This window comes from Oryzias melastigma, linkage group LG17, assembly GCF_002922805.2.
Source record: "Oryzias melastigma strain HK-1 linkage group LG17, ASM292280v2, whole genome shotgun sequence".
In the NCBI taxonomy this organism is placed as follows: Eukaryota; Metazoa; Chordata; class Actinopteri; order Beloniformes; family Adrianichthyidae; genus Oryzias; species Oryzias melastigma.
The window spans coordinates 24,121,622-24,133,987 of record NC_050528.1 but is presented as its reverse complement, the minus strand read 5'-3'; the positions used below and the strand labels follow the sequence as shown (position 1 = coordinate 24,133,987).

Here is a 12,366-nt window from a genome sequence, read left to right as displayed (position 1 = left end):
CCGACCCACAAGAGAGACATCCTCTTAAGAAGATAAGATAAAGAACACTTTTTTTTTTACAAGTTTATATTGATGTAGATGTAATCAGCAATATGTGAATGTACATTAAAGTGTAAAGAAGTAATTTTGATAGTTTTTTCTACTTTGAAAAATAACCTATACAGTAAAATTTTTCATTTTCATTTGTTGCCTCAAGGAAACATTGTGCAGTTAGTCAATATTTTTCAGGTGACATACCGTATTGGCATTTGTGTTAAAAAGTCATACAGTAGTAGTTAAATAAAAGTTATCAATAGACATAACATATAAATGACATAAAATACAGAGTATGGTGTCAAAAGGATTAGTTAACTATATTACATTGAGGTAAAACTGGGGGGAAAATGATGGGCCAAATCAGAGAGGAAAACAAATGCAAAGATCTGAGAATGTTAAGGTATTCAAAACCATTACAAAAATATGAAAATGTATCCAAATGTTTGGAAAAAACATAGATGTAAAGTGAAGGAAGGGGAAACCATTGTTGAGTCTGCTTTGCAGCATATGTTTCTTTCCTCATCTTTCATTTTTTTAACTAAAATTTTCTGTTGAATTATTGTTTTTACAGTAATGTTTTCAGTGTCATTGTTTTTGTCCTCGTAAAGAACCATTTTTAAGTTTAGCCTTGAATCCCTTTTTTCTGTCTGTCTTGCTAAAACAATAAAAAGCTCAAAAGCTTTCAGTTACAAAATATAAATTGCAAGGATTTATATTTTGTTGTTTTTGTAACATAATAATTGCAAATCTTTACATTTTCTGAAACTCAGTCCTTTGAGATTAATTGGGCAGTCTACCATTCTGGAGTTGCACATGGTGAGAGGCTGCAGGCCGGTGTGGGCTGACTTGTGAATCCCCAGTGCCGGGAGTGAATGAGTACCCACATGCTGTGGGAGTTCTTGCCTGACACGTCTCTGCAATATTGTTTGGCAGTCAGAAACTGTACCACCGGACTGGCAGATAGGGGTGGTGGCTCCCCTTTTTCAAGAAAGGTGTGTTTTCCAACTATCGGGGAATCACGCTCCTAAGCCTCCCTGGGAAAGTCTATGCCAGGGTACTGGAGAGGAGAGTTTGTCCAATAGTTTGTCCCCTGGACACCTCCCTGGGGAGGTGTTCCGAGCATGTCCCACTGGAGGAGGCCCAAGGGAAGACCCAACATATGCTGGAGAGACTACGTCTGGGAATATCTCAAGATTCCCTAAGTAGAGCTGGAGGAAGTGACCGGGAAGTATGGGCAACTTCGCTTAGACTGTTGCCCCCGCAACCCGGTCCCGGATGAGGGGAAAAAGATGGATGTCTAAAAATGTGATTGTTTAGTCCTACTGATTGTTCTTAGTTGAAGTAGTAGTTTTCCTTTTCCTTTATCTTTTTTATTCTGGAAAATAACTATTTTTAAAACTTTTTTTCATGTCTTTCTTGCTTAAGCAGTAAAAATTGAGTTGCTTCAAATAGTTATCTGCAAGGTTTTTTATTGTTATTTTTCTTTTTACTGGATTTTTTTCAGCAGGCCTCAACATGTGAGTTTATTTTGTAAATGCAGCAGCAGATGGCAGTGTTGCCCTTTACCATCCAGTTAAAGGAAGAGAAATCCTTGACAACAAACCACAGAAAGCTTACATGTAAATTACCACGGTGTTTTTGCCATTTCAGCTCCCAGCAGAGTGGTAATTTTAGATAGAGTGATTCTCCAGAGTTGGCTGCACCAGAGAAGGCTCCAAGAAGCAGCATGGATTTGGTGGAAGACTGTGCCACTGCCAGCATGTTCCAATCAAATCAAATTAGTGAAAATAAATGCAAAAATGTTCATTTAAACACATCTCTATTCACCTTTTCTGGGTTTTTTTCACATGTCTGGCATCCAAAGGAAAAAACTTGTGAGCTCAAAAGTTCACACTCCTGAAATTCAAGTCCAGTAACGGCAGTCTCTAGACTTGTGTTGCCTGCTTTTTCACTGTGTCACTAAGAGACAGCCAGTGGTTTACGAGAGAAAAACTGCTGGCACCAGTGCTGGCCAATAAAAACTCAAGGCGAGTGTGTGCCAATCTGCCCACCCTTTTCAGTTACACCCTCCTGCTACACTGCATTGATAAATTTCCAGTTCATCTGGTTCTCCCAAAGGGAATTCCACCATGATCACTTTCTCGGCTGAACAATTACCTCATTGGATGCAACTGAAATGGCACTTTAAAGCAAGAAAGAGCTCCCACTGCGTACTAAGTGAACTTTGAAAAAATATTAAAGAGCAAATTTGCCATGTATATGATCTTAAAAAAGTAAAATTGAAGCCAATTTGCTGCAAAAAGGTCAAACTTACTCACAAAAATGACTCTTATTTCTGAGAGTTAGATTTATTTAAATAAAAATTAAAAACAAACCATGTTTTTAAGAACTGATTGGAGATCAATTTGACCTTATTTAATTAAAATAAAAAATATATAAGTGTTTTTTTCTCACCTTGCCCTCATTAACCTCCAATCTTTTCCGGACTGATTGTGTTCATGTGAGCTGAAGTTACGTGTTAATCACATTACTTATTTTTAGCAGTCATGAGGTGATCGGCGCTCATTTGCAATTCAAGAACCTCATTAGTGTTTCATTGAAGCATGACTTCAGCCTCCATTCAGTGCACAGATGGAACATGTTACATACATGCTTTCAGCATGGTCGACATGAGAACATCTGGGGTTTCTGATTTTGATGCAGAAGGGAAAAAATTGAGCTTGAAAATTGGAGCCTATTATACATTAAATTTGAAGCTGCGTTTTTTCCTCACGCTGTTGCTGAGGGGTGGTGTCGCTTGTAAAACAGGTTTTAAGGTTTAATAAGTAGGTGAGGCACTAAAAGCAATACAATTGTGGTGACACAGACTTCTTGCGGTGAAAACGATTCTCTGGCAGAGGGAATGCTATGCTTCAGCTTTTCTTTTTTCTTCCTATAGGCAAAGTTTTGAGTTGGTCAAGAGCAAAAATTGAAGTTTTCCCTGATCATTATGTTTTCTCCATTGTGGTGAGCTTTCGCCTTCCTGCCAGAGTTTCCCATGCAGCGGGAGACAAAGTAAATAGCACCAGGGTCATCCTATGGAAAAAGCTCACCATAATTACTGCTCTGTTGTTTAAGCATAGGGTATGTTTGAGTTTTTCATTAGGACTCTGTCCTCTGAATAAGCATCACTTTAAGCAGGAGAGAAAAATATTTGGAGATAAAGCTGACACATTGAAAGTTCAAGTGAGAGTAAATATTATTTTTTTTCTATTTCATTAAAGGGTTTCCAGATTACATAAAACAAAGGAGTGCTCTGGTGTGTACTTTTCTTCTCCTTTATACCCCTGCTGTACGTTCAGATATGTGTGTTTTATCTTAATATTTACTTTTTGTGGTGCAAAATGAGAAGTTTATCCTAGTTTGTAAACAGTTTAACCCATCATCATCAAATGGCTGGAACTTCTTAACCCACCGATAGCCAGAAAACACAGAAATCAGCATATTTTTAAGTATATGTTGCAGTTTTTTGTATAGTTTGTCCAGCGATGCAGCTTATAGTCTACGTTATTTTTTTTAAAGAAGTAGCAACAAACACTAGAGGGCACTGTAGGTGTCTGTATCAGTTATTTGCTACCGAATACAACGCAGAAGAAGAAGCGCTGCTGTCTTATGGCAGGCTTGGCGAAATTGTTCCAAAGCGATACAAAGGTTGAAGAATTCAACAAAATTAGTGATTTACGTGACATAACTTGACTTGTTAGCGTGTTCTTTATGTTATGGTTATCTGAATAATTGTTCATCTTGTGCTTATATAGTAGATTCCTCTTTTGCTTTGTGAAGCTAGATAAACAGTGTGTTTCCTTTGTCAATAATTAAGTTTATATGTTGAATATTTGAATAAAAACTCTATTATTGTTATCCATTCTGTTATAATGATTTTCCTTTCAAGATAAAATGTACTTTCAAGGTCCCATATTTTAAAAAATTTCTACCAAAAGTGCAACTTATACTCCAGTGCGACATATAGTCTGAAAAATATGGTACTGTGGCCCATTAGCTTAGTTTGAGTTTGTTTTTTTAAATAAAGTTTAAGTCAAGACTTCTGCCAGGACATAGTCTCCAGAGCTCGGTGGTGTTTTTCACTTAAAAAAATCATACAAAAGTCAGTGGTGCTGTCCTCCTACGTCTGTTTCAATTAAGTGGCATCATCTTCCACCCTTACCAAAGCTGGTTGGTCTAAATCTCATTTGGTTGTGGACTTGGGTCGAATGGTTTGCCAGTAAAGCGGTATTAAGCTTCTCCTGAGCAGGCTCAATGTCCCATCGCGACCCACTGTGAACTTAGCTTGTTACTCAAATCCGTGTCACACAAGTTCACTTAAAACAACACACATATCCAATAATGAATCCTTTTAAACATTTGAAAACGTGCCAAGTTGGGCCATAACAATCATTATCAGTCTGTAGTTTTTGTGTCGATGGCTGAAAATAGCTTAACATATAAGGCTGTGATTTATCATTAGCCATTTCTAGTAATTATGTGATTTCCTTTGTCAATAATTAAGTTTATATGTTGAATATTTGAATAAAAACTCAATTTATTAAAAAAACAACAACAAAAAAGCAAGTTTTGACATCCAACATGTAGGCACACATGATTTGAGTAATAAATATGCTTTGTTTGCACAAATATTTGCATAGGTTTTGGTTGTATTGGTTCATTTTTCTTCCCAACCTTGCCTGTGACCTGAAAAGAACAGAAAACGAGGCTCTGGTGTCTTTATTGGTTCAGTCTTTGGCAGACATGTTGGTTGGCAAGCAACAGGATATCTTGCCCTAAGCCTGCAAGCCAGCTATAACGTGAGCAAGTAAAAAAAAGAAAAAAAGAAAAGAAAGAGGGGGGTGGAAAAAATCCCTCTTATCGATTCTTCCTCCAACATAGCAACTGCTCTCTGATTGGCCAATGCGGGGAAAGTTCTCGGTTCTCATTGGTTGATCCTGTAGCGTGAAACTGGAATCGGACGGAGACAGAGCAGACGAGGCACCCTATTGGCTGTTCCAAACTGAAAGCGAAAACCTATTTTTCTGAAAGCCTGCGAGACAGTTGGTCGTGTGTGTGTGCGTGTGTGTTTTAGGCGTGACTCCAAAGATAATTCGTCCTGCCCCCCACTCTCCTTGTCAGTCAGGACTTATTTAAATCGGGAGGCATAAAGCAAAATGAGATGATTTTAAGCCAGTGGGGTGTATTGCCTAAGTTGTGAAGACAAATGAAGAGAATAGTGGAGAGCAGTTCTATACAAATGACTGAATGAGTAAAAAAGACGTGGGGGCAACGTTTTTACATGGATAAACTTTTTTAAATGTGGGAGTCACAGCAAAGCAAGAAGCTCCTCATATACCATTAAATAGCCCTGGGTCACATGTTGAAATGTAGGCAAGGAAATATGAGGAAAACCCTTTTGCTGACCGTTCAGGACCACATCAAATGATAGAACCCAAGTGAAAAGTAATCTTGTTTTAGCTGCTTTCAGTGGCTCACTTTATTTGGATTTCAGTGGTGCTCAAAACTGAGATGGTCTATTTGTGCAATTATAAAAGGATTTCTGGTCCCATTTTTAAAAGGTTCACAGTAAGTTTGTGAGAAAGATTATTTTTTTAGAGATTTTAAAACCTCGATGGGGAGGCTTTTTAAACCCACTGTAATAAAAAAAGTTTTTTTAACATGTTCTGTGGCGTTTATCTAAAAAAAATAAGACATATATAAAGGAAATTACGATTAAACTGTATTTCAGATTATTTCTGTATTCAAATTGATGAAAAAAGGTCTTCAAAAAATTGTATCAGTGATGTAGGTGATACAGTTGGCGGGTCACAAGATCCCTCCATCTAATTGGAGACAAATAATTCCATTAACGTTTTAATTTTTCTTGTCTGTGCTGGCATGTGGATCAAAAGTGGATGCCTGGATAGCTCCGATATTGCTCACCATTTTTGTTTTGTTGGTAACGTTTGGTTGGGGGTTTGAAGGGCTGTAATCTAGAGAGCGGGTAAACAAAGGGATGATGGGAAAAGAGGGAAGGCTTACTCTGCACCAACAGTCACTCCCACAAATCACTGGTGAATTTCTAATGAACTCCTGCCTCTCTGCAGAAACCATGTCCCAGAAAATGACAGCTTTTTTTTTTTTTAGTTTTGCCTATAAAATGGCATAATCATGATTAAAAGACCACTGGGGAGGCTTTTAGAATAGCTTAAAAATGATTGAAGAGGGACTTTCAGCAACTCCTACTTGGCTTGTGTTTTTGCAGTGCTTATGAAGATTAAAGCCAGAATGCAAAGCATTTTGCTAACAAAGTGAGTGCTTAATACTGAACCGCACTGTAGCCATATGAACACTGTTTTCAGCAAGTGATGAAATACATGAAATCATACCACTTTTTATCAAATTTGTATTTGGATACGGTTGTTGAAAAAGGAAATGTATCCAAAATGTTGCGATGACCCAGACACAGATCAAAGTATGAACAGCTGTGTACTTGTCCAAAACGATTGATCAAAATGGCCCTCAAAAACCTTGTATGGATCGATAAGTTGACACAGAAAACAGTTTGATAAAGCTATTATTACCTAAAGTGATGCATCAACATTTTTGGTTTGATTTTACAGTGTGAAAGACCATGTGCTATTGTTATTGCTAGCTCTCCACCGGGTAAAAAAAGACAATTTTGCCATAAAATCCTCAAACACATTTTTAAATGCAACTGGTTTTATTTTGTTTTTTATAAAGAAGTCTAGTGTTCACTGGAGTGGTGCAGGACACAGATGAGAGCTGTAAGACAGTGGTGAGATGTGCTGAATGTGGGACAGAAAAGATGGAGATGGAGATGTGACTTTGCTGTGATGATGGACAGATTGACAGATGAGGTTAGATAGGAATCTTTGTGGACGATGATGTTTGCAGATGAATTTTTGATTTGCAGTTAGAGCAGGGAGCAGGTGGAGGAACACCCAAAGAGATGTTGAGGTTATCATTAGGGAGTGACAAGAAATCAATATCAGAAGAACAACTCATGTTAGACATTTTTGCCAAATACAGGGATGCAGATTGAAATAGTCTGGACACATTGAGAGTAGGAACAGCGACTGTGTTAAACGGATACTAAAGTTGGAGATACTGGGAAGGAGACCTAGAGAAGGCCCAAAGAGGAGGTTCGTGGAGGAGGATAGGATGATTAGTGCAATCGAGAAGGATGCAGAAGATAGGGTTATAGATGGGGCCAATGATTTGCTGTGGCGACCCCTAAAGGGAGCACCCAACAGACAAAGACGAAGAAGTCCACAGTCTGTGGTATTGTAAGGTAAGTAACTAAAGCACCCTATTAATCATTTTCACATTCACTGACTGTCACCAGAGTGTAATGGAGAGGGGTAAAAGACACCAAGTGGACTGTGTCAAAGACGACTATTGTTTTATATAGACACAGCTGTGGAAAAAAAGACCAAATAAACACCTAAGGCACTCCCCCAAGAAACAGAATCAGGAGTCGGAGAAGTAATTTTATAGGAACAAAAGTCCATAAGTGTTGGTTTTAATAAGTGAATCTGGCAGCTGTGCAAGAAATTCTTTTTTCTGAGTGTTCTTTCCTGTCCCTCCTCTTTCCTGTCTTTCCCACACATTTTCTCTACCCACACTCTATCTGTCTTCTAGACAATCACGCAGCCGGGCATGACTCAACTTTGGTACATTTTGTCCTGCCCATCTATCTACAGTGCATATGGTCAATCCAGGCAGAGCCCTCCAAGCTTACACAGTTAACAGGGAGTAATCCGTGGCCTGGAACGCGGGTTCTCCCTTCAGTACATCCCTGCCCTCTGCATCTCATTAATCCTTACCTAACACAGACCGTACGTGATAGTTGAAAGAGGCCACCTGTTGCTGTGTGTGTGTCACAGAGAGGCCAGGTAGTGGTGCCATCCAGGGTCATCAGCATAAGAGTCCACATGGTCTGTCTTTTCATGTGCACTTCTGTGTAGGTGTGCTCACTTTTTAAACACATCTCAGAGCAGAAACTGCACATTTTTCCGTGATTGAGGCAGCTGCACTAAAGTTAGAAAGTGCCAAAAGTCACATTCCTTTCACAAAGCATCTAAGGGGGAACAAATGGGATGTTTTTCAAGAGTGACGAAGGTTTGATACATATTTTTCTAGTGACTAAACGGCAGCCAGGCTGAATATGCTAAGAGCTTGCAGATATCCTGCCATTGTCTTTATCGCTTCCTCTCTTTTCCAGTGGCCTCACCACCTTCTAACACTGCGGATAAGCTTGTCAACTTTAAATGGCTAAAGTGGAGATAAATTCAAAGCTTTCCTTCCTGATAGAAAAGAGAACTTTCTTCAAAGTAAAAAAAAAGCCATTGACCACACAAGTTGACAAAACTCTCTTCAGTTTATTGTCTTTCAGCAAGAAAAAGGTCAAGATCTCACATTGCTTAGCTTCACCCGAGGAGTTTCCTCAGTCCTCCAGTAGAGTAATATTTTTCAAGAGGCATCATTAACCTCCTTCCACAAACCAACGTCAGGAACTACATTTTTATGGCATCTCTATACAGAGTGTCTATTGTCCTCAAACTTGAAAAATGTGCCAAGATCAACATGGATTCCTTTCCTCATCAGCTATGCAGGCTGCATGTCATGAAAAACATTCATAGCCAGAGCAATGCCACAGTTCAAGTAATGGAGGCAGGATACTTCCGGACCTCTGGCAGTTCACGCAAACATCGGAGGCCACACTATATCAACACCACCAGGGAGAGTGCATTTCTGTGGCAAATGCCGACCCCTCGAAACAGCATTATCGTCTCCACCGCTGCCACCACCATTATACATTGCAACAATAGAAATACTGTTGGATTGCACTTTCTTCAAGCTTTCATCTTGTGGCATGTTTATAGAAAAAATATATATAGAATACAAAAAGCTTATACTTCTTTGAGTAACAGAATATAACATACAGTACTTCAGATTATGTTTTGATCAGCGTATCAGCAGGTGTACATAACTTGCCCTACCTTTGCCCAAATGCAATGACCACACGAAACAGGGATGTAATTTTCCTCACTATCAAGTGCTTTGGTCAATGGGTATAACATTGAGTATGCTTTTACTATCATTTTCTAAAGTATGTTAATGCTACATAATTATCCACTGTATATGAATGTCTCTTAAGAAAAGGGCAAACAGTTAAGATGCATCACAACTTTATATATTCACATGTGGCAATTTTAACCCAAAACGGTTTAGGATGCGATCTGCCTGTTAAAAGCACCGTTTCCCCCCACTTATTCACGAAAGCACTTTGTAATAACAACCCAATATATTAAACATATTGGTTGGATTTTCTGAACTGGATACATTTGGGAAATGGATATCTCCGGCAGTCTGGAAGTGCAACAACCTGGAGCCAGAGAAAACATCGTTCAGGCCAGCAACATTCCCGCCGGAGAAAGAGTCCTTTTAAACGAACAGCAATAAATGAAGTATAAAATTGGTTGGAAAAGCTTGAACAGTCAAGCTGACATTCAAGTTCCGGCCCCACTTCACTCTGAAAAATTCCATTCACAAATCCTGATGGAATCACTGTAGTGCAAAACTTAACACATTGCACCCTCGGACGCAGTTGCTCTCGCAGGATACAGTCCACTTTCGTCCGGCGGATCACATCTCTGGAGCGGCAGGAGGGAGTCCCGACGTGTGTTTTGGAGTCTGTAAAAGTTTGTTTTCCTCTGTCTGTTGAGAAGCAGCGGCTGTGGTGTCTTTGGCGTTCACTGGGTGCGACAGCCGGACATCCAGGGCGTCGTTGTGTTGCGCTAAGGAGTGCAGGCGATAGTGCAGGACGAGGTCTTTAAGAGAGCAGTGGATGTCGTAGGGTTCTGCGAAGCCGTATCCGTGCGGTGTGCTGTAGATCTTGCAGTGCTTCACCTCTTCGTTCACACTGCAACAAATAAAAGCTGGTTAGTACTACTCAACCATGCTATCTCAATGTGCTCTATGGCAGAAATGTCCGGTTCTCAAGGGCCATTGTCCCACTTGTTTTCAAGTTATCCCTGTCTTCCCTGATTATCTGGATCAAATGTGTTCCTGCAGATAAGAGGCTGCAAGGGCAAGGGTGTTTGGACAAGTAGACAGTGTCCCTCGAGATCCGGAGCTGGACACCCCCCATTTATGGCGTACTTACACAACAGAGCAGGCGTAACATCCCTGCTTGCTGCTCTCGCGGATCAGGAATGTTCCTTGAGCTTTGTCTTGAAGCATCTCCTCAGCCTGCGTCCGACTCAGCTCGCCAACGAACCAGCTTGCCTCGTCATTATGCGGCAGGTTCTTCTCATCTCCTTTCAGCACGTACGTACTGAAAAAGCAAGAGTGAAATAGTATCACTCCAATGCTTTTCAACTTCAAGCTGGGTGAATGCAAAAGGGAGATTTGCTAAAACGTACTCATCAAGGCTGTCATTGTGTATCCCCAACCAGTCGTTGATGCGTTTCTGCCGCACGCCTTTGTGATTAAGCCAGCTGCGAAGACACAACTCTTTTAGTATAAAATGCAACAATTGAGTAGCTACAGTGGATTCGTTCCATGATAAAATGCAACACTAGCAGCGCAGATGAGCTACTTACTTAAGGTATTGGTCTCTGATATTGCGCATGTGGATGAGGTCTGGCCGCAGGCTGTTGATCTTCCTGTCTGTCTCTCTATAGTCCTCCACTTGTATTCTCAAGTCTTCTTCAAGGTGGATTTTACTGTCATAAATCTCCCCGAGGCGACATTTCAGCTTCTCGTAGTTTATAAGAAAGCTAATAAGGAGGCAAAGCAGAATGACAATGAGCCAAGAGTGCGCAGATTAATTTCAGGACGTTATTTTTAGAACGTGGCAGAATGAAGTACCTCTCCAAATCATTGTCAGTGCCTTCTGAGTTCCTCTCTATCTCCTCTCCGTAGCGCTCCTGCTCACGACACTGCTCCTCAAAGATCATCATTGTCTCATTAAAGGCCTCTATTGCAGTCCGCTTCATCTGGATCTCCTGCGTCACAGGAGACAGATCCCGTCAGCAACCACTCACCCACATTTTCAATAAAGCTTTTGCTAAACAGGTGACGGAGATAGATGAGAATATCACCTGTGAAGTCTTTGTGAACGCCTCATAAAGCCGGTCAAACTCCTTTGATTTCACTTGGTACTGATTGTGAAGCTCCTTGAGCTTTCTACCAGCGACATCCACGCTGTCCTCCTTCACCTGAAATCCAAACCATCATCAGTCAAAACCTGTATGGCTCTCAAAATTTGTCTAGTTGCGCTTTTTTGTGGACACTGACCTGCTGGAAACGGGACACAGGGTTGGTGAGCATCAGGTCTAGAGTGGCGTTGTACTCAACCAAGGAGTGGTGCTGATAGTACCAAATTAGCTCCACCACCGAAGTGAAGGTTAGCGGGTCCGAGAAGCCATACTTGCCGTCACAGTGATAAATTTTAATCAGCTTGTTGTGCCCGTCTTTCCTGTGACGATGGAAGAGCAAACACATAAAATCAGGGCAAAATATTAGACAATTGATATTTGTGCCAGGACAATATTTGTAGGGATTACACCCCCTCCTTCTTTTTTTCTTTTTCAAGCTTACCTTAATGTCAGTGTAAAGTCCCCTTGAAGCTTTGTGGATGCGTCACGCACTAGAAAAGAGCCGTCAGGTGTGTCCCGAAGCTTCTCATTCACCTCGTCTCTGTGGGAAGAGGCACGTATTACTTTCCATGATTAACTAAACCAAAGAACTATTGGCTGGAAACAATGGGGGTCCACAGTTCTTTACCTTGTTATATCTCCCCAGTACCACTCAGCATCCTGGAGCGAGTACGCAGGTGGAGAAAGGCAGTTGTTGTTCATACTAGACATTACTGGTTTACTTGATCTGGGAGGAAGAGCTACAAAAGAGAGAGAAAAGGGTTAGAAGTTTATCTATGAAAACATAATTTCCTGAATATGATGGCCCTCCCTCACCAAAGAACACACACCCATGCATGAACTGGGGTCTGAGGGCAAGCCAAGGCATGTTTGCAGCACATGGCAGTCACCACATCCTCACCAACACTTGCGGTCATTAGTGGCAGTTACTGCGGTTACATATTTCTCAAAATAAAATTCCCAATTTACATTGAAGTCCAGTTTTTTGACACTTCGCAATGCTTTTCAATGTAACAGTATGGTTATTTGAATATATCCTGGATATAATAGGTTCACAAATTGGGGGAAATAAAGCAATTTGATGATTTTAAATTGTGTGTGTGTGTGTGTGGGGGGG

The 12,366-nt window shown here is 40.4% G+C and overlaps 1 protein-coding gene across 1 annotated transcript in view; it reads right to left on the bottom strand.

The window, feature by feature from the left end:
* Positions 1–8,445: 8,445 nt before the first annotated feature.
* LOC112147562 (phosphatidylinositol 3-kinase regulatory subunit gamma) overlaps positions 8,446–12,366 on the bottom strand; it is a 5,456-nt gene continuing 1,535 nt past the window's right edge. Inside the window, exons 2-10 of the mRNA XM_024274065.2 lie at positions 11,878–11,989; positions 11,692–11,790; positions 11,389–11,569; positions 11,193–11,309; positions 10,960–11,096; positions 10,692–10,868; positions 10,512–10,586; positions 10,253–10,423; positions 8,446–10,009 (exon numbers count right to left, since the gene is read on the bottom strand). Of these exons, the coding sequence (XP_024129833.1) occupies positions 9,733–10,009; positions 10,253–10,423; positions 10,512–10,586; positions 10,692–10,868; positions 10,960–11,096; positions 11,193–11,309; positions 11,389–11,569; positions 11,692–11,790; positions 11,878–11,989 (1,346 nt within the window). The 3' untranslated portion in view covers positions 8,446–9,732. The remainder of the gene's footprint in view (positions 10,010–10,252; positions 10,424–10,511; positions 10,587–10,691; positions 10,869–10,959; positions 11,097–11,192; positions 11,310–11,388; positions 11,570–11,691; positions 11,791–11,877; positions 11,990–12,366) is intronic.